The 24,228-nt window shown below is 40.1% G+C and overlaps 1 protein-coding gene across 2 annotated transcripts in view; it reads left to right on the top strand.

The window, feature by feature from the left end:
* The window catches only part of PHACTR2 (phosphatase and actin regulator 2), a 146,516-nt gene that overhangs the window by 56,760 nt on the left and 65,528 nt on the right, over positions 1-24,228 (top strand). For both annotated transcript variants that reach the window (XM_040238609.1, XM_040238607.1), the window contains exon 3: positions 22,925-23,005. In XM_040238609.1, coding sequence (XP_040094543.1) covers positions 22,925-23,005 — 81 coding nt within the window. The remainder of the gene's footprint in view (positions 1-22,924; positions 23,006-24,228) is intronic.

Genomic DNA, 24,228 nt, shown 5'->3' on the forward strand with positions numbered 1-24,228 from the left:
CATATACTCTTCTTTGGTAAAGGTGTGTTCAAGTCCTCTGACCAATTTTTTATTGAGTTGTTTGTTTCCTTAATGTTGAGTTTTGAGAATACTTTATATGGTCTAGATATGTGCAATGCGTTTGTCGGATGTGTTATTAAAGTTATTTTCTGCCAGACTGTAGCTTGTCTTTCCATTCTTTAACAGTGTCATTTATAGAGCAAAAAGTCTTTTTGTTTATGAAGTACAGTTTATCACTTCTTTCTTTTAGGATCGTGCTCTTGGTATCATATATAAGAACTTTCATTACAAATAAACCTGCTGTGAACATTCATATGCAAAACAAAAATACAAAGGACTTTCAGGAGCATTTGTTGAAAAACCTATTCTTTCTCCATTGAACTGCCTTACAGCTTCCTCAAAAATTAATTGACCAGGTAGTCTTTATCAAAAATTAAGATCTATGTTTGTGTGGATCTATTATCCGATTCACTCTTCTGTGCTCTTCATCTGTATGTCTGTTCCTTCACCAATATCTTGTTATCTTGATTGCTGTGGCTTTATAAGCCTGAAAATCAGGTTCTGCCGTTTCTCCAACTTTATTCTTCATTTTCAAAATTGTTTTACTAATCTAGTTTCTTTGTGCTTCATATACAGTTTGCAATCAGCTTCTTTATATTCTCAAAATTTCCTACTGAGATTTTTATTGGAATTACATTAAATCCATAGTGCAATTTAGGTGGAACTGATAGCTTTTCTATGTTGAATCCTCTAATGTATAAACTCATATGTCTCTCCATTTAATGAGCTCATCTGTTTCTTTCATTTGTGTTTAGAAATTTTTAGAAAACAGTATTAGGTTTATTCGTATTTCTTTCCTATTCTTTCTTTTCTTTTTAATATAAATTTATTTATTTTAATTGGAGGTTAATTACTTTACAATATTGTATTGGTTTTGCCATACATCAACATGAATCTGCCACAGATATACACATGTTCCCCATCCTGAACCCCTCTTCCTCCTCCCTCCCCTTACCATCCCTGTGGGTCGTCCCAGTGCACCAGCCCCAAGCATCCAGTATCATGCATCGAACCTGGACTGGCGATTCGTTTCATGTATGATGTTATACATGTTTCAATGCCATTCTCCCAAATCATCCCACCCTCGCCCTCTCCCACAGAGTTCAAAAGACTGTTCTATACACCTGTGTCTCTTTCGCTGTCTTGCATACAGGGTTATCGTTACCATCTTTCTAAATTCCATATATATGCGTTAGTATACTGTATTGGTATTTTTCTTTCTGGCTTACTTTACTCTGTATAATAGGCTCCAGTTTCATCCACCTCATTAGAACTGATTCAGTTGTATTCTTTTTAATGGCTGAGTAATACTCCATTGTGTATATGTACCACAGCTTTCTTATCCATTCATCTGCTGATGGACATCTAGGTTGCTTCCATGTCCTGGCTATTATAAACAGTGCTGCAGTGAACATTGGGGTACACATGTCTCTTTCAATTCTGGTTTCCTCAGTGTGTATGCCCAGCAGTGGGATTGCTGGGTCATAAGGCAGTTCTATTTGCAGTTTTTTAAGGAATCTCCACACTGTTCTCCATAGTGGTTGTACTAGTTTGCATTCCCACCAACAGTGTAAGAGGGTTCCCTTTTCTCCACACCCTCTCCAGCATTTATTGCTTGTAGACTTTTGGATCACAGCCATTCTGACTGGCATGAAATGGTACCTCATTGTGGTTTTGATCTGCATTTCTCTGATAATGAGTGATGTTGAGCATCTTTTCATGTGTTTGTTAGCCATTTGTATGTCTTCTTTGGAGAAATGTCTATTTAGTTCTTTGGCCCATTTTTTGATTGGGTCGTTTATTTTTCTGGAATTGAGCTGCAGAAGTTGCTTGTATATTTTTGAGATTAGTTGTTTGTCAGTTGCTTCATTTGCTGTTATTTTCTCCCATTCTGAAGGCTGTCTTTTCACCTTGCTTATAGTTTCCTTTGTTGTGCAGATTTTAAATAATTTCACAATTTGTATGGAAATACAAAAAACCTCGAATAGCCAAAGCAATCTTGAGAAAGAAGAATGGAACTGGTGGAATCAACCTGCCTGACTTCAGGCTCTACTACAAAGCCACAGTCATCAAGACAGTATGGTACTGGCACAAAGACAGAAATATAGATCAATGGAACAAAATAGAAACCCCAGAGATAAATCCACGCATCTATGGACACCTTATCTTCGACAAAGGAGGCAAGAATATACAATGGATTAAAGACAATCTCTTTAATAAGTGGTGCTGGGAAAACTGGTCAACCACTTGTAAAAGAATGAAACTAGAACACTTTCTAACACCATACACAAAAATAAACTCAAAATGGATTAAAGATCTAAACGTAAGACCAGAAACTATAAAACTCCTAGAGGAGAACATAGGCAAAACACACTCCGACATAAATCACAGCAGAATCCTCTATGACCCACCTCCCAAAATATTGTAAATAAAAGCAAAAATAAACAAATGGGACCTAATTAAACTTATTCTTTCTTTTTTAAAAAGCTGTTGTAAATGACATTTTTTAAATGTCTGTTTGCAATTGTTCACTGCTACTTTCTAGAAATACAGTTGTATCATGCTACCTTGCCAAACAGTCCTAATTCTAGTAAATTTTTTATGATTGTCTATCTAGCTAATTATTAATGTATCATCTATAAGTAGGGAAGGTTTTATTTCTTCCTTTCCAATCTTTATGCCTTTCATGTCATTTTTTGCCCTTTTGCACTAGGTAGGGCTTCCAGTACGACAGTAAGTAGGAGTAGGTGAAGGGGAGAGTCTTGCCTTGTTCCCATTCTTACAAGGAAGCATTTATGAAGTATGATGTTAGCTGATGGTTTTTTTGTGGATACACTTTATCAGAGTGAAGTACCATATAATGCCTGAATTCCTAAGATATTATGAATAGATGTTGAATTTCTCAAATATTTTTTCTGCCTCAGTATATATAATTATGTATTAATAGTTTTTCTTCTTTAGACTATTACAATGCTTGATTACACTGATAGATTTTTTTTGAATATTGAACCAGCTTTCCTAGGACAAACCCCACTGAGTTGTAATTTATTATTCTTTTGTATGCTGCTGGGCTTTATTTAATAATATTTTGTTGAAGATTCATGGTATTGGCCTGTAGTGTCTTGTCTTGTACTGTCTCTGCTTTCTTTGGTATCAGTGTGATGCTGACCCCATAGAGTGAGTTAGGAAGCCCTTCTTTACCCTTTCCCCTTCTATTCCTGAAAAAGATTATGCAGATTTGGCATTATTTCTTCCTTAAATGTTTGATAGAATTCTCCAGTGAAACCATCTGGACTTGAAGACTTCTTTTTAAAGAAGGTCTTAAACTGCAAATTTTATTTCTTTAATTGTTATAGGACCATTAAGGTTATCTCTTTTATCTTGGGTGCATTTTGATAAGATCTCTGGTGCTTTGAATGGAAAACAGAGGGAGGCCCTTCCTCCAGATTTCTTTATGGTTAACCAGCAACCTCATCAAACCAGTCAATCCTAAAGGAAATCAACCCTGAATATTCATTGGAAGGACTGATGGTGAAGCTGAAGCTCCAATACTTTGGCCACCTGATGCGAAGAACTGACTCATTGAAAAAGACCCTGATATTGGGAAAGATTGAAGGCAGGAGGGAAAGGGGATGACAAAGGATGAGATGATTGGATTGCATCACCAACTCAGTGGACATGAGTTTCAGCAAATTCTGGGAGATAGTGAAGGACAGGGAAGCCTGGAGTTCATGAAGTCGCAGAGTCAGACACAACTCAGTGGCTGAACAACAGCAACAATCTCATCTCCTTCACTGAAATCCATGTTCATATTCTAAATTCTCAGTGAGTCCTACCTAGTTCATCCTATGTTGAATCTCTTTTACCCACTAGCAATCTTTTTTTTTAACAGCTTTTTAAAGATATAACTTATTTACCATGCAATTAACCTGTTTAATGTGTAATTCAGTGCTTTTAAGTAATAGTCACAAGCTATGCAGCCATCATCGCAATCAACTTTAAACAGTTTCAGCATCCTGAAAAAACCCCATTCCACTAGGGGTCACTCCCCATTTTCTTCCCAACCCCCAGCTCTATTTTCTGTCTCTATAGATTTGCCTCTATAGATATGTCTCTATAGTTCTGCCTATTCCTGATGTTTCATAGAAATAGAATCATGTAGTAAATATGTGGTCTTTGTGACTGGCTCCTTTCAGTTAGCATACTGTTTGCAAGCTTTATCTATGTTGTGACATGTGTCAAGATTTAATTTCTTTTTATTATCAAATAATGTTTCATTGTTTGAATAAACCACACTTTACCCAGCAGTTGACAAACATTTGAGTTGTTTCTACTGTTGGCTATTATGAGTCATGCTGGTAGGAACATTTGTGTATAAGTTTCTGTGGATGCATGTTTTCACTTCTCTTGATTATATAACTAGAAATGGAATAGCTGAGTCGTATGAAAATTCGATGTTTAACATTTTAAGGAACTGCCAAGATTGTTTTCCAAAGCAGCTGCATCATTTTTCGTTCACAGCAGTCGTGTATGTGGGTTCCAGTTTATCCACATTCTGGGAAGTATTTGTCCTTGCCTATTTGTCTTATTGTTACCATCCTGGTGGATATAAAATTGATCCCCTGGCACTCTAGGTTCCTCTTTTTCTGCCTTAAAAAAAAAGATTTATTGGGGTATGCTTGCTTTACAACGTTGTGTTATTTTCTGCAAAATAAATCAGCCATACGTATACATATATCCTCTCTTTTGGATTTCTTTCCCATTTAGGTCACCACTTAGCATTAAGTAGAGTTCCCCATGCTATTCACTAGGTTCTCATTAGTTGTCTTTTTTATACATAGTCATGTATATATATGCCTTACTTTGTTTTCCATAGCATGTTTTACCTTCTAACAGTTATTATTCTTTCTATTGTTTGTTATCTGGTTCCACTTCATGCTAGATTATAAATTCCATGAGGGTGGGGATTTTCATTTTTGTTTTTTTTTCCTGATAAAATCCCAAGCAACTAGAATAGTGCCTGGTTTATGTTAAGCATTCAATAAGAGTTTGTCAAATGAATGAGTTAATGAAAGGCTCTTGGTGGGCCTTACCCTATCCCAGTATGTGTGCTGTGCTGTGCTAAGTCGCTTCAAGATTGCCGGGAGAAATATCAATAACCTCAGATATACAGATGACACCACCCTTATGATAGAAAGTGAAGAAGAACTAAAGAGCCTCTTGATGAAAGTGAAAGAGGAGAGTGTAAAAGTTGGCTTAAAGCTCAACATTCAGAAAACTAAGATCATGGCATCCGGTCCCATCACTTCATAGCAAATAGATGGGGAAACAGTGGAAACAGTGTCAGACTTTATTTTTCTGGGCTCCAAAATCACTGCAGGTGGTGATTGCAGCCATGAAATTAAAAGACGCTTACTCCTTGGAAGGAAAGTTATGACCAACCTAGACAGCATATTAAAAAGCAGAGACATTACTTTGCCAATGAAGATCCATCTACTCAAGGCTATGGTTTTTCCAGTGGTCACATATGGATGTGAGAGTTGGACTGTGAAGAAAGCTGAGCACTGAAGAATTGATGCTTTTGAACTGTGGTGTTGGAGAAGACTCTTGAGAGTCCCTTGGACTGCAAGGGGATCCAACCAGTCCATCCTAAAGGAGATCAGTCCTGGGTGTTCATTGGAAGGACTGATGTTGAAGCTGAAACTCCAATATTTTGGCCACCTGATACAAAGAGCTGACTCATTGGAAAAGACCCTGATGGTAGGAAAGATTGAGGGCAGGAGGTGAATGAAAGGAACGACCGAGGATAAGATGGTTGGATGGCATCACCAGCTCGTTGGACATGGGTTTGGGTGGACTCCGCGAGTTGGTGATGGACAAGGAGGCCTGTCATGCTGTGATTCATGGGGTTGCAGAGAGTTGGACACGACTGAGCGACTGAACTGAACTGAACTGAACTGAAGTCGCTTCAGTCATGTGGTACCTTGGCAAATAAATTTGTGATTTGGAAAATGCTAGAATTTTGGAGGGGAACATCTATCCTCATTTTCATCTTTACTTCATGTTCATATCATTTTAGAGCTTCTTAAGAGCTTTAAGGAATCTTGAACAGCCAAAATAGACAAAATGAATATTTCACCAAATTTAATGGACAGGGTGAGGGCCCATTCCTTCATGAATGGATGATGAACTTAAGTAAATATTACTGTCTGCACTGTGTGGTAACAGCCTTTTAAAGCTCAATGTGAGGGCATCATTGACAAAAAACAGAGGAGGGTGGGCCTTGTGTTTTAGTTCAACCATTTATATACTTACATATTTTATAACTGAAGCTAATCAGACCAAATGAGAGTTAGAAATTCTGTGAATAAGAGATAATGTATAATAATCTTTCCATCATACTTTCTTGAAATGCTTTTATTCTGTTTTCCTAAAGGTATATGATGTTGTTTAAACAAATTTCCTCTATGCATTGAATGTGAAAGACACTATTTCTCTTCCTTTTTTTTCTCCCAGTAGAATGAATTTTTTCTTGGTTTCAGGCTTACTCACAGATGAATGTGAAGAATCATTATGGCCCCACCTTTTTACATATGGAGCATTTATTATTCATTATAGATCTGTTCTAGGGTAGAACCAATTTATGGGAAAGAGTAGTATACTATGAGTGCTAACTTTTTGTATGTTTGTCATAATTGAAATTAGTGGTTTCATAAATATGAAAACCTTCCATCACAGGTTTAAAATAGCCAGCTGCACAATGAATGACCAAACCATCATGACCCATCTCCTATAGATAACTAGAAACCATGAAACCTTATTTCTAAGGAGTTGAAGAGACTCCTTTGTTTCCTGAACGTTCTAGAAAATGTGATCTTGTTTGTTGAATCCAGGCTGAGCTCTAGGTTTAAATTTGTTGAACTATAGAGCTGACTAGGATCTGAGGCCTCTCGCCTTTTCCAGGGGGAATTTAGGTTTTTCTAGGGCAAGTGAACTCACACAAGGCATTTTTGCTGAGCATCCTATGAAAACATCCTCCAACATGCCATGGATGCTGTCTGATACCTAATAATCAGATTTTGCTAATTATAAATGACATTTAAAAAAAAATCACACCCACTAGCATGAAATATAGAATTGTTAACTCTTGATTCTTTTTTTCTTTGTCATATTTACTTCCTGAGGGGAATGTGGAGGAAAGGAGCAGTGTTCCCATTGATATTTTTAATAAAAAACAGCTTCCACAGGGATGAGACCTAGTGACTTTGTATTGTTTTAAAAGAGGATCTGATTGTTTATATGCCTTACTTGGGTGGATAATTTCCTAATTTCATTTTCCTTGGGAGTGGGGCCACTTTTAAACACTTGTAAAGATACTACAGAGCTCCTTCTGGCCTGGGTCAGAGAACTCATGTCAGGAAAGTCCATTATTTTATTTCCTTTGCATATTATTTCCCTTTGTGTTTTTTTTTTTTTTTCATCCTGTGATACGAATCCGGTCTTTATCACTAAGGGCTAAGTCCTGGAAAGTGACTGGTTTTGGGTATGTTTTCCTGATTTGTTTCCCACTTGGAATATAAATTAGAGCTTAATTTGTATTTCTCTTTGTTAGGTGAAAGGATTTTGCTCATCGTGGTTTATAACTTTTTTTTTTTTGTCCTGAGTTTTCCTCAATTGCTTTCTCAAATTCAGACCCTTTAGTTTTTGAAATAAATATTTTAAAATTTTTCTTTATTTGAAAGTATGTTTACCTAGTACCTATCATAAGATACGGCATGAGAGACTGTGAGAAATGTGTGCTCAAGTCTCTCAGTTGTGTCTGACTCTTTGCAACCCCACGGACAGAAGCCCACCAGGTTGCTCTGTCCATGACAATTTCCAGGCAAGAATACTGGAGTGGGTTGTCATTTCCTCCTCCAGGGGATCTTTCCCACTCAGGGACTGAACCCACATCTCTTGCGTCTCCTGCATTGGCAGGTGGATTCCTTACCACTGCACCACCTGGGAAGCCCAAAATGTGAGAAATAGATGAGAATAAACAGCATGGTTGGAGGGAAAACTGGTTTCTGGAAAAGAGTGAACACATAATAAGTCAGTGTAGTTAAAATTCTTTGAAAATTCCTTCTGATCTCTTCTTCATCTTAGATATGGCTCTCATCCTTAATGTAGTTCAAAAATATCGTACAGTTTATTTTAAAAATTGTGGTAGAAGGCAGATAAAATTTACCACCTTTACCATTTTTAAGTGCAGTTCACTAGGGTCAAGTATGTTTACATTGTTGTGCAACAGACCTCTAGAACCTCTTCATCTTGCAAAAGTTAAACTCTGCCCATTAAACAGCAATTCCCCATTTCCTTGGCCCCTGTAATTTGTCTTAAAAAACCTTAAGCGAATCAAATGTAAAACTTCAGTGACAGGAGCTAAAACATAATCACCTATTTAAATCTGATGTTAACATATTGCTGGCCTTACATAGTCTTTCCTTGTTGTTTTTCAATTCAATGCTAAAAGGTTAACTTTAGTTACTACCTTATGAGGTTGAATAAATGTTCCCTTAGGGAATTCCCTGGTGGTCCAGTGGTTCAGCCCTCACCACTGAGGGCACGGGTTCAATCCCCGGTCAGGGAACTAAGATTACATAAGGCACACCAAAAAAAAAAAAGTTCCCTTGGAATAATTTACTACATGTGTAGCATACAAAGTGTTTTGGTTTTTTTTAATACAGATAAAATAACCTTTATTTCTGTTACTCACTTGAAGTTTTATTTGTGATTAAACCTAAAGGAGGGACAAGAACATGGATCTTAATAATAACTAACTAAGGTCCATCTAGTCAAGGCTATGGTTTTTCCAGTAGTCACGTATGGATGTGAGAGTTGGACTGTGAAGAAGGCTGAGCACCGAAGAATTGATGCTTTTGAACTGTGGTGTTGGAGAAGACTCTTGAGAGTCCCTTGGACTGCAAGGAGATCCAACCAGTCCATTCTGAAGGAGATCAACCCTGGGTGTTCTTTGGAAGGAATGATGCTAAAGCTGAAACTCCAGTACTTTGGCCACCTCATGCAAAGAGTTGACTCACTGGAAAAGACTTTGATGCTGGGAGGGATTGGGGGCAGGAGGAGAAGGGGACGACAGAGGATGAGATGGCTGGATGGCATCACTGACTCGATGGACATGAATCTGAGTGAACTCCAGAAGTTGATGATGGACAGGGAAGCCTGGTGTGCTGCGATTCATGGGGTCACAAAGAGTCGGACATGACTGAGCAACTGAACTGAACTGAACCCTTGTTGAGTTTTTAACCAGATGCTGTATTAAATGCTTGATGTCTTCCCAGTTAATCTGTGGGTCGGTCACTATTATAATCCTCATTTCAGTAATGGATAAACTGAAGCACAGAAAAGTTAAATAACTTGCTCTAGATTCCTTCCATGGATGGAGGAGTCTGGTGGGCTGCAGTCCATGGGGTCGCTAAGAGTTGGACACAACTGTGCTACTTCACTTTCACTTTTCACTTTCATGCATTGGAGAAGGAAATGGCAACCCATTCCAGTGTTCTTGCCTGGAGAATCCCAGGGACGGGGGAGCCTGGTGGGCTGCCATCTATGGGGTCGCACAGAGTCGGACACGACTGAAGTGACTTAGCAGCAGTAGCAGCAGCAAGTTCCTTTGCTTGTGAGTAGAACAGCCTGTATTTGAACCTCAGGAACCTCGAGTCTTCATTCTTGACTCCTATACTGTGCTGCTTTCTAGATCAATAAGCCTGTGCGTGCATGAATAAGCCTATCAGGTAAAAATATCAGAGTATTGTCAAAGGCATACAGATATATAGAAAGAGAAGATGGAAAGCAGAGGAGGAAAATATCTAATACTTATCGGGTCCCTACTTTGTGTCAAAGACTTTATAAGACATTTTAATCATTCTAATGTCTGCGTCCAAGTCAGGCTGCACAACCTCTATTTTCATCTGCAGAAACTAAGGCATGAAGAAGTTGAGGAGTTTGCCTCTGATCACCTGCAAGTTGCAAGGTCTGAATTTGAGCTTGAGATGTATTTTTTGAAGGGCTAGAATATATACTTTCATTTTCTATTTTCTAGCTTTCTTAAGCTAGCTTTATCACCTCCATAATCAGAAATTAAGAACAGAGTGGAAAGAATACTAAAAGGGAGCATTATATCAAAGTGGAAAGTATGCATTGCTATCGGACTTTCAACATTATAGTTCCAGTTACAGTGCAAAGGTTGTTGTCGTTGTTCAGTTGCTAAGTCGTGTCTGACTCTTTGCTCCCCATGGATTGCAGCACACCTGGTACCTGTCTCTCACTCTCTCCCAGAGTTTGCTCAAATTCATGTCCATTGAGTCAATGATGCTATCTAACCATTTCATCCTCTACTGGCACCTTCTCCTTTTGCTTTCAGTCTTTCTCAGCATCAGGGTCTTTTCCAATGAGTCAGCTCTTTTGCATCAGGTGGCCAAAAGTATTGGAGCTTCAGGTTCAGCAACAGTTCTTCCAATGATTATTCAGGGTTGGTTTCCTTTAGGATTGACTGATTTGATCTCCTTGCAGTCCAAGGGACTCTCAAGAGTTTCTCCAGCACCACAATTCAAAAGCATCAGTTCTTTGGTGCTCAGCCTCCTTTATGGTCTAACTCTCATATCCATACATGACTGTTGGAAGAACTATAGCTTTGACCATGTGGACCTTTGTTGTCAAAGTGATGTCTCTACTTTTTGAAACACTGTCTAGGTTTATCATAGGTTTCCTTCCAAGGAGCAAGCATCTTTGAATTCCATGGCTGTTGCCACTGTCTGCAGTGATTTTGGAGCCCAAGAAAAGAAAATCTGCCACTGTTTACACTTTTTCTCCTTCTGTTTGCTGTGAAGTTAAGGGACTGGATGCCATGATCTTAGTTTTTTGAATGTTGAGTTTCAAGCTAGCTTTTTCACTTTCCTCTTTTACCTTCATTAAAAGGTACTTTTCCCCAAAAAAAACTGTTTGGTGTTTTACCTTGAAAAATAAATTTTAGTGAATACTCTTGATTGTCTCTCTGAAGTATCAGGCAGGCATCTGGGTTTAGTCTAGGCATGGACCAGTTTTTCCAGAGAAATACTGTTCTGTATAGCTATTGTTCATTCTGTTGTGTAGGCAAGATAGTTGGTAGAAGAGGTGAATGTTTAAAATGCTCAGGAGCACTAACTTCTTAGTCATTTTAAGGAAGCTGATCTGATTAGATGTGTTGTTGAGTTGCTCAGTCGTATCCGACTCTTTGCAACTCTATGGACTATACCCCACCAGCCTCCTCTGTCCAAGGGATTCTCCAAGCAAGAATACCGGAGTGGGTTGCCATTTACTCCTCCAGGGGATTCTGCATTGGCAGGCAGGTTCTTTACTACTGAGCCACCAGGGGAGCCTGATGTGTACGTGAAAGTCGTGAACGTGGACTTGGGGGTCATGCCTGCTGCATCTTCCCATGGACTGGGTACTCACACCTCTTAATTGCTAATGTTTTAAGATATATTGGTCATGCTGCTGCTGCTGCTAAGTTGCTTCAGTCGTGTCCAACTCTGTGCGACCCCATGGACTGCAGCCCACCAGGCTCCCTCATCCCTGGAATTCTCCAGGCAAGAACACTGGAGTGGGTTGCCATTTCCTTCTCCAGTGCATGAAAGTGAAAAGTGGAAGTGAAGTCGCTCAGTCGTGTCCGACTCCTAGTGACCCCATGGACTGCAGCCTACCAGGCCCCTCCATCCATGGGATTTACCAGGCAAGAGTACTGGAGTGGATTGCCATTGCCTTCTCCAATGTTGGTCATAGGCTAACTAAATAGGTGCTAAATTCCTGAAATTGATATAATGTTGTATCTCAGTTACATTTCAAATTTTTCCCAATTAAAAAAAAGCAGGCTGTTAAAGATTATGGTAACCCCTGTTTAAAAAATATATATATTGGCCTAATGTTCAGATGCTTTTAATCCTGGACAATGGAATTTGATATTTAAATGGGCGAGAATATCTTAATTTTGAATGCACATGTGTGCTCCATTGTTTCCGACTCTTTGCAACTCCACGGACTATAGCCCGCCAGGCTCCTCTGTCCAGGGAGTTTTCTAGGGAATAATACTGGAGTGGGTTGCCATTTCCTACTTCAGGGTATCTTTCTCACCCAGGGATTGAATCCATATCTCTGGCATCTCCTGCACTAGCGGGCAGATTCTTTACTGCTGCACCTTCTTTACTGCTCTGCCACCTGGCAAGCCCCCTAATTTCCTATAGTTCCAAGGTCTCTTTCATATCCGCTCTTGGCTTGTCATTTGGCTACCTGATCAGTGTTAAAATTAGACATTGTCCCATTTCAATCTGTGTCAAATCCCTGAAATGGATAAGACTGTCCTAAAGCAGATTATGGGGAAGTGTGTCAGAATCCGAAGTTCATACTCTAGATGTCTCTTCTTTCACGGGTATTATTTACGATCTTTTAGCTTAAAATATCTCTTCACCATTCAGAGCTGAGATTCATTTTTCAGTCACTTCTCTAACCTGTTATTGGGAAGTTAGAATTTAATTACTCTAGGGATGATTATCATTATCCTTCTTTCACACATCTGTGCCTTTGCTGGTCTCACACTGTTTGGAGTTTACTCTCTTTGAATGTGAAGAAACAAGAAATGGAAACACACAGACTTTCCATCAAATGGGGTGAACCCCCAGGGCACCTGTCTAGTGCAATTTTGCCTCTCATGACTTTACGAGAATCAGCCTAGAAGGGGGAATGACAAGCAGAGTTTCACGTAGCTCACAAATCCTGGCCTCTGATTACTCTCCTGAGATCACTTGTACTTCCTGGCCCATCTGGGATCAAGGACTTGCTCATTGTTCTAGTCCTGAACCTTTATCCCTTGGGAATATACCCCATGAGTCCCTTTGGATGGATTTACCATGACTGTTCTCAGCTCAACCCCTTTGGAAACAGCAATGATTTCAGCTGCTACTGCTGTGTGCACAAGGCAGAAGCCATCACCTCTTCCGTCTCAGCTCTGTCACCTGAAATTTTAGAAGCATTAATAACTGTTCAATGAAAAAGAATGATGCTGAACAGTTTTTAAACGTTCTATCTTTTGTGTAGAAAAGGGAAAAAATTAAAATGAATGTTTGAATTTGCCTAAGAAAGTCTGGGAGGATACAAGGACACTAATAAAAGTGGTTATTTGCTTGTGGAATAAAGGTGAGGTTCAGTTTGAATAGGTGGGGTCAAGGTGAGAGCCAGTAGGGAATAGAAAGAAAGTGAGACTTTTTTTTTACTTGATCCTTTTATAATTTGAACTATGAGAGTGTACTACTATTCAGAATTGCCCATTGAAAATTAACTTTAAAAAGGTTTCCTTCTGAGACGATTTCTGTTACCACATATGCAGAATTTATAAGATAAAGCAAATGAATGTATATTAAAAAATAGAAGCAAACTTACACCTATAGGGAACAAACTAGTGGATACTAATGGGGAGAATGAAGAGGTATGGGATTAAAAGACACAAACTATGTATAAAATTAGATAGGCAACAAGATATATTGTATAGCATAGGGAAATATAGTCATTGTTTTTAGTAACTTTTAAGTGGAGTATTATCTATGGAAATATTGAATATCTGTGTTGTACACCTGAAACTAATATAGCATTATAAATTAACTATACTTCAACTTTTAAAAATAGAATATATATTTACATATGTTTATATGTGCATAAACAATGAAAGAATATACAAATGACCAATAAAAGCAAGACTTCCAAATGTGTACTGTATTTTAAAATTTCTGAATGTGAATATTAACTGTACAAAATATTACCTAGTATTTTCGTAAAATTTAATTTAATGCCTTGAAACAAAGCTATGATAACTGTTCATTTAATTGTTCAGGAAAAAAAAAAAGGTTTTCTTCTGTCTCGTGTCTTAAAGGAAAATTAAAAAGCATTGTAGCTCTTGAGAAATTTGAAATCTTTGTAATTACCAATTCAGGATGGAGAATGCAAGTGGTAGGCTTTTGCTCAGACACATTAGGGTTCAACCAAATTCTAAATCTGTGACTGGAAAACATGTTTGGCTTCTTTTAAGTCTCAGTGTCCTTTTCTATTTGAGAGAAATAAGAATAATAATTGATTAGCCTGTCTTTCAGGAATACTGGGAGGACTGATGAGAAAATAAATACAAAAATGCTATCTAAGCACCAAATAAACATATGACAGCTGTCACGTTTTTGGAGGAAGTTGTGACACTGATTTCCCAAGAGGAAGAAGGGACCATAGACACCTTCCTCTTTCTTAAGGCCTTGAGGGGGGAAAAGAGGGTCTTTATAGTTCTTCTTTCATATTTCTGCCTTGAAAACTAGAGACTTCTTGGGTTCTGCTGGAAGAAAATTTAGCATTAAAAAGCATCTATTTAACACCTTGATTAGTCAGAGCTTTTCACTGCTGATGAATGGTAACAGGCTTTAGCAAATAGGGAATTTATTGGTTCACTTAACCAAGAAGCCCAGGGGCAAACAACCTTCAAGCATGGAGTTGGATCTAGGTCCTTAGAAACTAAGATTAGGAATCTGTCTCCTCCTTTTGAGTCTGTATTCCTCTGTATTGGCTTTCTTTCTTTCTTTTTTTAAGTTAGGCTCTCCTTTTTTTGGAGGCAAAGTGACCGACCACTAGCAGACCTAGGTTCCTGTTCAGCTAGTTCTACAGATCCAGAAGAAAAGAAACACCTTTCTTTCCTGTTGTTACACCAAAGTTCTCGGGCCTGAATCTCACTGGTGCAGTTCGGACACAGCCCCTCTCTGCACCAGTCACCAATGCCTGTAAGATACTGGGCTCTGATTGGATAAGCCTGGGAGTCTTGGACCCCAGAGATGGGATTGGCTTCACACAGGTAACATGGACTCAGAGGGGGGAAGGTGGTTCCTCAAAGGCTACAGATCATGAGGGCTATTTCTAAGATGAGTAGAAAAAGTAGAAAAGAGCTGTAGATATACCTCCTCTGCCTCCTTGTAAAAACAAAACAGAAGTCCACAGTATCTTCTCTGTGCATTGTATCGTTTTTGGCATAGTGGAGGTGAAATGATATACAGAGCTTCCTTGTTAGGGCTTGAACTAGAGTCAGGTGAATGCTCAACTTTGTACACACAGTACACAATCAAAAATGTAGTTCTATAACTTAATAATAATAGTAAGCTAACAGTAGCTAATAACAGTAATAGTAATAGCTAACATTTATTCGGTTAGCTATTTATTTTTAGATTCTAGGTATTAATCTAACATTTCCACTTCTTAACTCATTTAACCTCCAGAAGAACCAGAAAGTAGCAGCTCTTATCCCATTTTATAGATGAGAAGTCTGAGGCACAGATAAGTTATTTAAAACTTCTCTACTTAGATAATACACTTACAGTTACCAAGAGAGAAAGGAGAGGGATAAATTAGGAATTTGGGATTAACATATACACATGACTATATATAAAACAGGTAAACAAGGACCTACTGTAGAGCACAGGGAACTATATTCAATATCTTTTAATAATCTATATGAAAAAACCTTTAAAAGAATGTATGTATATATATGTATATCACTTTGCTGTACACCTGAAGCGAATACAACATTGTAAATCAACTATACTTGGATGGAAAAAAAAGTGCTGTAGGTGCTGGGAGTTATACATTTTACCAACCAGAATAGTGAGCTTGCCATGTAGGGGGCGCTGTTTGAAGAGGATTTAAAATTCAAGCAAGATTTCAGTGGAGAGGGAGAGGGAAATAGCCTGATTCTAGGAGAAGGAAACGAATGAAGGAACGGAGCAGAGGTCGTGCAGGAAGTGTTGAGGAAATGACAAGAAGCAACGGTTGACTTTAACTTTAGGCTTGTGCAAAAGTGAGACCAAAAAAAAAAAAAGTAGGGGGAAGAATGGTGCTTTGGGGCCGGTTATAAAGCTTGGCTGCTGCTCCAAGAGCTGGACTTCTTCTGGAGTCCATAGGATTTGTGAGTAGGGGAGTGGCCTGGATAAACAAGAAAACAGCCAGACCCCTGAGTGTTTTGAGATGGAGATGTTGGCTTTATTTCTCTGCCTGACATTCTTGAGATGTTTTGGAAGGTTTTTGCAAATGTCCCGTTGGGTGGCATTTCAGTGGCTGTAGTTCTTTAAATGATTTAGCTAAGCCTTAGTGAAGGGTCTTTTAAAAAGGAGACCATTTCTTGACATTCTGCTTTCTGTACCGACTATTGGGGAGAGGTAAAGCAAAGCCAGGCGCTTATAGAACACTTTCCACCCAAGACAAGCAGGTCTCTGTGTCTGTCTGTGTTTCACAGTAAGGCCATTCAGTACTCAGGACCAAGAAGATAACATGGTCCGCTTATTTAATGATCTTCTATTTGCTCTTCTATTTTGTTCCGACATTAAACGGTGTTAGAATCGAGAATTAGGACTCTCTTTCCTTGCCAAAAGAAAACACAAGTGGCTTGTTGACTGCAAGATTTATTCTCACAGATACTTCCAGAGTAATATAAAATCTTGGCCAGGCGTCCACAGAAAGGAGCCGGAGGCATATGCCCCAGCCTCCTTCCCTGAATGCGGGCTCAGTGCCCAGAAGGACACCATAAATCACTTATAATTTATGATGAGCCCCATCGTGTGCTACACCCTGCTAGTTGGCTGGTGTCTGTCCTCTACGCACTGTGACCTCCCTTCTTCAGAACATACAGAGACTTTTTCAGATGAGCCATAGGACGGAGAGCGGAGCATTTTCCTTTTGGCTGGTCCAGCCAAGCAGTCCAAGAGGGAGAGGACTGAAGACTCTTGTTCTTAGAGTTTAGCCACAGGTCTCGCCTGTGCTTTCTCTAGACTGGAGGTGGGGAAAGGGCAGAAAATAAGATCTTATTAGCCTATTTTCTTTTTTAACTCATTTTTTAATCCTTTTTTTTTTCCTCTAACAAATACACTTTTTTTTTTTCTGCGTGTCAACAACCTGCAACAACCAGGTAGTACTGGTGATACACCCACCTGCCAACGCAGGAGACATAAGAGACTCGGGTTCGATCCCTGGGTTGGGAAGATCTCCTGGAGAAGGAAATGGCAACCCACTCCAGTATTCTTGCCTGAAGAATCCCCTGGACAGAGGAGCCTGGTGGGCTATGGTCCATAGGGTCGCAAAGAGTCGGACACGACTGAAGCGACTTAGCACGCATGCATGCAACAACCTGCAGAGCACTGATGGGAATACAGCAGTCAACGGAGGCTACATTTATACAGAGTAGTAGGTCCTACTTGCTACTTTGTGTAAGTGTAAGTCCTGCACTTAGGCAAAGTAGTAGGTCCTAAAATGTGTCAGGACACATTCTGTGGGTTAAGGATAAAGATCAGAAAAGAAACAAACTGTCCTCCATCAGGTGTGCAGATAAGGGGACCTTTGAGCAAAGATTTGAAGGAATTGATGAGATGAGCCATGTGGGGTTTGAAAAATCTCATCCTGGTAAGGCCAGAGGCCACCAGGCAGGGATTGGCCTCAGGTGAGAAGCAGCAGGGGCTAGAGCAGAGAGAGCCAGGGGAGGTTAGGAGAGGATCAGTTTGGGGGGAAGGCCATCTTGCGTTGGGGGGCATCATAGAGACCATGCTAAGGAGGTGAGATATTATGGAGTATGAGATGGACAGATGTCTATTAGAAGTGTTTGGAAGATCAGTCCTTTTCAAATACTTGAAAACCCAGAGTTTAAGTGTGAAGTCAGGAAAATGGGACACAGTGCTTCCTTCACTTAGAACATGAGCTGTTGTAATCAGGATTGAACCATCAAAACTTTGAGTCACCCAAGGTGGGGAGTTAAACAGAAATCATGGTTTTGCACAGAGAATTACTGGCCAAGATGTGGAGAAAAGGGAACGCTCTGACACTGTTGATGAAAATGTAAATTGGAGCAGCCGTTGCGCAAAAGAGTAGGAAGGTTCCTCAAAAAACTAAAGTCGAACTACCATATAATCAGCAATTCCACCCCGGGAATATATCTAAAGAAAATGAAAACACTAATTTGAAAAAAAATACATGCACCCCAGTGTTCACAGTAGCATTACTTACAATAGCCAAAATATGGACATACCCAAACGTCCATTAGTGGAAGAATGGAGAGGAAGATGTGGTATATATTTACAATGGAATATTACTTGGCCATAAAAAGAATATCATCCTGCCATTTGCAGCAGTATAAATGGACCTAGAGGTTATTTTACTTAGTGAAGAATGTCAAACAGAGAAAGACCAATACTATATTATCACTTATATGTGGAATCTACGAACTAAAATGAGTGAATATAACAACACAGAAAAAGATCACAGAAATAGAGAACCAACTAGTGGTTACCAGCTGGGGAGAGGGAAGGGCGGAGGGCCAAGATGAGGTAGCAGATTAAGATATAGAAACGATCACGTATAAAAGCACCAAGCAGTAAGGATAGCATGGGGAAATATGGCAATGATTTTGTAATCACTTTAAATGAAGCATAATCTATAAAAATATTGAGTCCACTGTGTTGTACACCGGAAACTAATGTAATAATATAAATCAGCTATATAAAAAAAGGGAAAAAGAAATCGTAGTTTTCCTTGGCCTTGGTGTAAAAAACACATGTGCTTTTTTAATTAGGATAAAAGTGAGTACCTGTGAGCCATTTACTCCACTGGCAACAATACTTTTCATGGAAAAGCCCAGCTATTCCATCCAGTGATCTGTGTCCTACAAGATTCTGGGTATGCTGCTGCTGTGAGTGAGATCCCCCGCCTCCCCAGTATTAGTGCTGTTGTTGCACAGATGAGTGAGAGCTTCAGAGTTGAAGAGCAGCTGGTGGACACTTAGGATCAGATTCTAGGAGGCTCCCATGACACGCTTTGCTCCCAGTGGACCCCGTGTCACCTGTGCTGTTTCCCATTCGCAGGTTACTTGCTCAGGTCTAGAGCAATGGGGAGTGTGGCCTGGATTAATGGCTACAGTTACCGGGATGGAGTGCAATGGTGACTTCTTTGTTCAGTTGCTAAGTCACATCCAACTCTGCAGCCCCATGAACTGCGGCACACCAGCCTTCCCTGTCCTTCATTACGTCCTGAAGTTTGCTCAAGCTCATGTCTACTGGAAAAACCATAGCTTTGACTCTACAGACCTTCATCAGCAGAGTGATGGCTCTGCTTTTTAATACGCTGTGTAGGTTTGTCCTAGCCTTTCTCCCAAGGAGCAGGCATCTTTTAATTTCATGGCTGCAGTCACCATCTGCAGTGATTTTGGAGCCAAAGAAAATAAAATCTGCCACAGTTCCCGTTTTTTTCCCCATCTATTTGCCATGAAGTGACGGAACCGAATGCCATGATCTTAGTTTTTTGAATGTTAAGTTTGAATTCCTTCTTACGAGGAATAAAGTGAGAGTGATGGAGAACTGGAGGGGACTCTGCTGTAAAGGGACCCTCTTGCCTTCAAATATCTTTAGACAGGTGAGCACATCTCAGGAATGTTCCTGAAAGGACTCTTGCTTGGTATGGCATGTTGGACTAGAATGACCTCGCAGATTCATTCCAAAGCAAAACACTTCTGGGCCCATGAAAAACTGTCTTGTGAATGTGTTCTGCAAACAGACAGACACTCTGTAAACATAAGGCACATATTTTAAAAGATGAAGAGTGAGATACTTGTTCTGGGAGTGTGGTGGTTGGAACTTGGTGCCCTGACAGCATACCTTCCCTGCTTAGTTGCCTGCAGTTTGTTCTCCTTGGCCCAGGACACAGTTATCTGCATCTGTGTTAAAAATGCCCTCAGCCAAAGACCAAACAAATATCCAAAGGCATTTTCCTATCAGGGCCCCTTTATGTAAGGTAGAGCGAAAGAACAACGCTGTCAAGTTTGATTCTTGGCAAGAAGCCAAGCTGCCACTTCTAGCTCCAGTATTTACACAGAAGAAAGAGGGGGGATTTTTAGCTGAGATTAAATTTGAATGAAAGCAACAGAAAACTTAACTCTAAAACTAAAGCATCCTCTGGGATCCATAATGGAAAGGCGGAAACAAGGGGATACCTTCTGGGCCCTCTGTTGATTTTTTTTTTTAAGATCAAGTTTGAAAGCTTTTAAAGGTACCCGAAGCAGAGATTGGGCTTCCCAGGTGACTCTAGTGGTCACCTGCCAATGCAAGAGACCCAAGAGACTTGGGTTCAATCCTTGGGTCGGGAAGATCCCCTGGAGGAGGACTTCGCAGCCCACTCTAGTACTCTTGCCTGGAGAATCCCCATGGACAGAGGAGCCTGGCAGACTACAGTCCATGGGGTTGCAAAGAGCCGGCCGTGGCTGAAGCACGCGTGCACAAACAGAGATTACAGAATGGCCTTCATTAGTGACCCAGGACCACCCAATATTTGAGCTGGATGGGCTGTCCTTTAGTGGCCATTGAATCGCATCCCTCAGTTTGCAGCTAATGGATCAGAGCCTTGGAACCTGAAGAGTTCCCAGCGTCACACAACTGGCCGTGGAAGTTCTGGGACTAGAATCCAGGACTTCTGACAACTATTTTGGGTTTTAGGGCACTTTATCGAAGCAGCAAACACAGTGAGAAGCTGTTTCCTGAGAACCAGGGGCAGACAGCCATGATGACTGTTCTGTATCAGCAGTGCCCTCGCTTTCCCAGGATGTGGCCTCATCCGTGTCCAGTGGCACCTGCAGCCTCGAGCTTCGTGCACACAGCTGGGCGGGAGAGAGGGCGTGATCAGGGCCCACCCCCCAAAAGTGGGAGCTGAGACCCTGGCTGCAAGAGGTCTCAGACCCCTTGGAGCCCCAGTCAAGCGTGAATGGGTGGTACCATCCTCAGGAGACTGCAGTGGCGAGAGTCTTGCTGAACCCCTGCTCGGTCTGGGCAGGGCCCCAGCGTCATTGTGGGGGGTGGCATTTGGCTTCCTGTGCTGAAGGGGGTTCTCTCCACTTTGACAAAAGGTTGAACCCACTGAAGCTACATTTAAGTAACAGCACTCTTTTTTACAAACAAGAGGTCCCACTACTCCTGCTGGCCCCCACACCCAGTTAACTTTGTTCTGTTGAAACTGCCAACGTTCCAGTGAGCTGTTGTTCATCTGTTTCTGGAAGGGATGTTGGAGGGTGGCTGAGTGAGCTAAAGGAAGGAGGGCAAGTTCTTTGTGTGTCTTCATGTGAACCAATGAGATGTTCATTATCATTCTTTTGACTTGTCATTCACTCACTCATTCATTTCCTCATTTGTTTACACTGTGATTCTGCCCCAGCCCAAAAAAGTTCGACAAAACTTAGAACAAAGAGCACATATGCTATAAATAAAATGTAAATGAAGTCAGGTCCCTAAGAAGGAGGAAACAGAATTCATCCATGAATTGCCATATGAAATCGGTGGTATAGATCAAGCTTTACTCTGACTTTTCTGGCAACCAGGATACACAATTCCTAGTTATCAGAAAGGAGAAAAATATTCCAGTTTCTTCAAAAGATGCTCAGTGTAGCTCTTCTGGGGTTCATGTCATTGCTTAATACAAAGCTGCTGATCCAAGGCACCCCCGGGTCCCTCCCCACTGCCTCCCCAGTGTCCTAGCTTCAGGCCATCTGGAGCACCCCCAAAAGGCATGTTATTAGTGTCATTACGAGCTCTGTTTGTATGTGCTAAGGATGGCATAGGGTGCTGCAGTTCATGGGGTCGCAAAGAGTTGGACACAACTGAGCAACTGAACCTAACTGATGGCGTAGGGTGATGGGGTTCTGGTTGGGTCTTGAAATTATGTTGTCCAGGGTGACTTTAGGAGTTACAGATTACAAGGCCAGGAGTAGAAATTTTAGGGAGAGTCAGAATCTAGCCCTGCTGTGGCTACCCACTCTCCACCAATGAACCTTTCCTTCTCCCCTAAAGAGTCCTGGCTTGACCCCTGCTCTGGCCCTTTTTTGAGTGCCAAGGTGCTTTCTTGAACAGGGCATCTGGAGGAAATAGAGTATGGCAGAATGCACTGTGAGGAATGTTGATTCAAAGAATTCATAGATGGTTTGACCCTGTTTTAGCTTGACACACCTTCTTGGCCCCTGAAAGTGGGGACTGCAGCTAATGGTTATATGACATGTAAGGTTTAGGAACTAACACTATAAACATCGGGTGACTACTACTGAAGTCTCATCCTGAGCTCCTAAGCTCCATTCTGAAGTTGCACCAGGAATTTAGATTTCTTCCTGAAGAAGAATCACTGTTGAGTTTCCTGTCCCATTACATTCTGTGAAAGCATGAATTGACTCCATCCTCCCAAAACTTGGTATTTGTCAGGGAATACTCCAGAATACTCTAGAACTTGTGAGTATGGCAGGGAAAAGAATTACATAAATGTCGGACTTCTGTAATAGACGGTGTGAGAAACAAAACACTAGGAAAGTAGTCCTTCTGTCTGGGATTCAGATGAGTTACCTGAATGTCTACTGAAAGTTTGTTTTCATGTAAGCATGCATATCCTCTGTATTCATTGTCCGTTCATAAAAGCCTATGTTTTAGAATGCATTAAAAAAGGAATATTTCAAAGTGGGAAGTAGCTTTGGTGCTCCGTACTTGATTTGAGGTAAAGTGTCTGAATTCTAGGCCAAATACCATCATTTGGAAGACAAGACACAGCGACTGGGCTTCAGATGGTCGGCTCGGGTCATTTGCCTATCCTGATTATGTTGATTCCATTCACGTGGTTTGTGGGGCAACTAGAAAAACTGGGGTCTGAGCCCTCAAGTGAACAGAATGAATATACTCAATTCTACTTGGAATGTTTTTCATAATTATTTTAAGCAATGAAGATTCTTACTTGTGCTTATTCTTTTTAAAAGTATTAGAAAGGAAGATTTCTACAAGACAAAGTAGAGAGGAGCTGATAAGAAGGGGAGTTCTTAAGGAATTGCCTGATCAAGGTGAGGAAATTAATCATACATTTAAAGTAATTTGATCCTTCATTCTTTGATCTTTCTTTCTTTCATTTTCTTTTGAAATTTAAGATGATCATGGTCTTTGGGAGATAAAGTACGACAATCTGAGAATCTTGCTTTAATTCAGACAGCCTTTGTGGGCTGCATGGTATCTAAGGTATTCTAAAGAAGAAATTCAATGAACTTTTTGGTGAGTCCTTCACCATATGTCATCCTAAACCTAAAGCTTAACAAAGCTTCTCTGTGGCAGGAGATACAGACAAGATACAAATGCTTCCCTGCTTCATGCTCTGTTCTTGAGCTTCAGTCTGTCTCTACAAGTAAACTCAATTGTTTGAGTAAATGCAAAGTTTTAGCTCAAAGTTTTAACTCGTGCCTTTTGGTTTCTTAAGTATACCAGTAAAAGAAAAAAGACATGATAAACGGACCTCTTGTCCTTTATACTCTATAATACACTCATATACATTCAATAAGGTATGAATGGGCAGATTACATTAGTCTGCTTTATGCATCTCTCAAGTAATTTTCCTAGCTTTGTTCTCCTTTCATTTCTTCAAATCTGCCTCACCTTTTCACTAACAATTATTATTTCCAAGTATTTTATCCCCTACATCTAATCTTCTTCCCTTTATCCCTCTATCCTCCCAATGGGTAATCTTGCTCAAAAAGACAAGGATTAGATAGAAATTGAGATAGACACTCAAAAGAAGATACCGAGATTGGTTATTTCTCCAAATAAATAATAGTGAATAATCGTCATTGCTCCCACTACTATAAAACTTATGAAAATTTTTGTTGCAACATTGTTGGTTTACCTCATGCCTTCCTCACCTCATCCCCTGAATGCTTACTGAGGTAAAATATTATTGTTGTGCTTTTATGGGCACAAATAAAGTGCTATTAATTTAGAATCAAAACAATAGTACTCCTCTTTTCCTAAAATATGTTCCTTGCAAAGAGCTTAACATCTTTTGGCATTCACTATTCGTAAATCCAAATGACATGATATTCAACATCTGAATATTCTAGACGAAGCTAAGAGATGCTTTACTATTTTATTCCTGCTTTAAAGAAAACAGGGAAGTCCTGAATAAATAATGCCATTTTCCTTGAGCCCTCAAAATTTTAGGTATTTTACTTATTATACTTCTCTCACTCTATTTTGGACTCGGACAGTAAAGAATCTGCCTGTAATATGGGAGACCTGG

Source organism: Oryx dammah, unplaced genomic scaffold (assembly GCF_014754425.2).
Source record: "Oryx dammah isolate SB20612 unplaced genomic scaffold, SCBI_Odam_1.1 HiC_scaffold_4, whole genome shotgun sequence".
Taxonomy (NCBI): Eukaryota; Metazoa; Chordata; class Mammalia; order Artiodactyla; family Bovidae; genus Oryx; species Oryx dammah.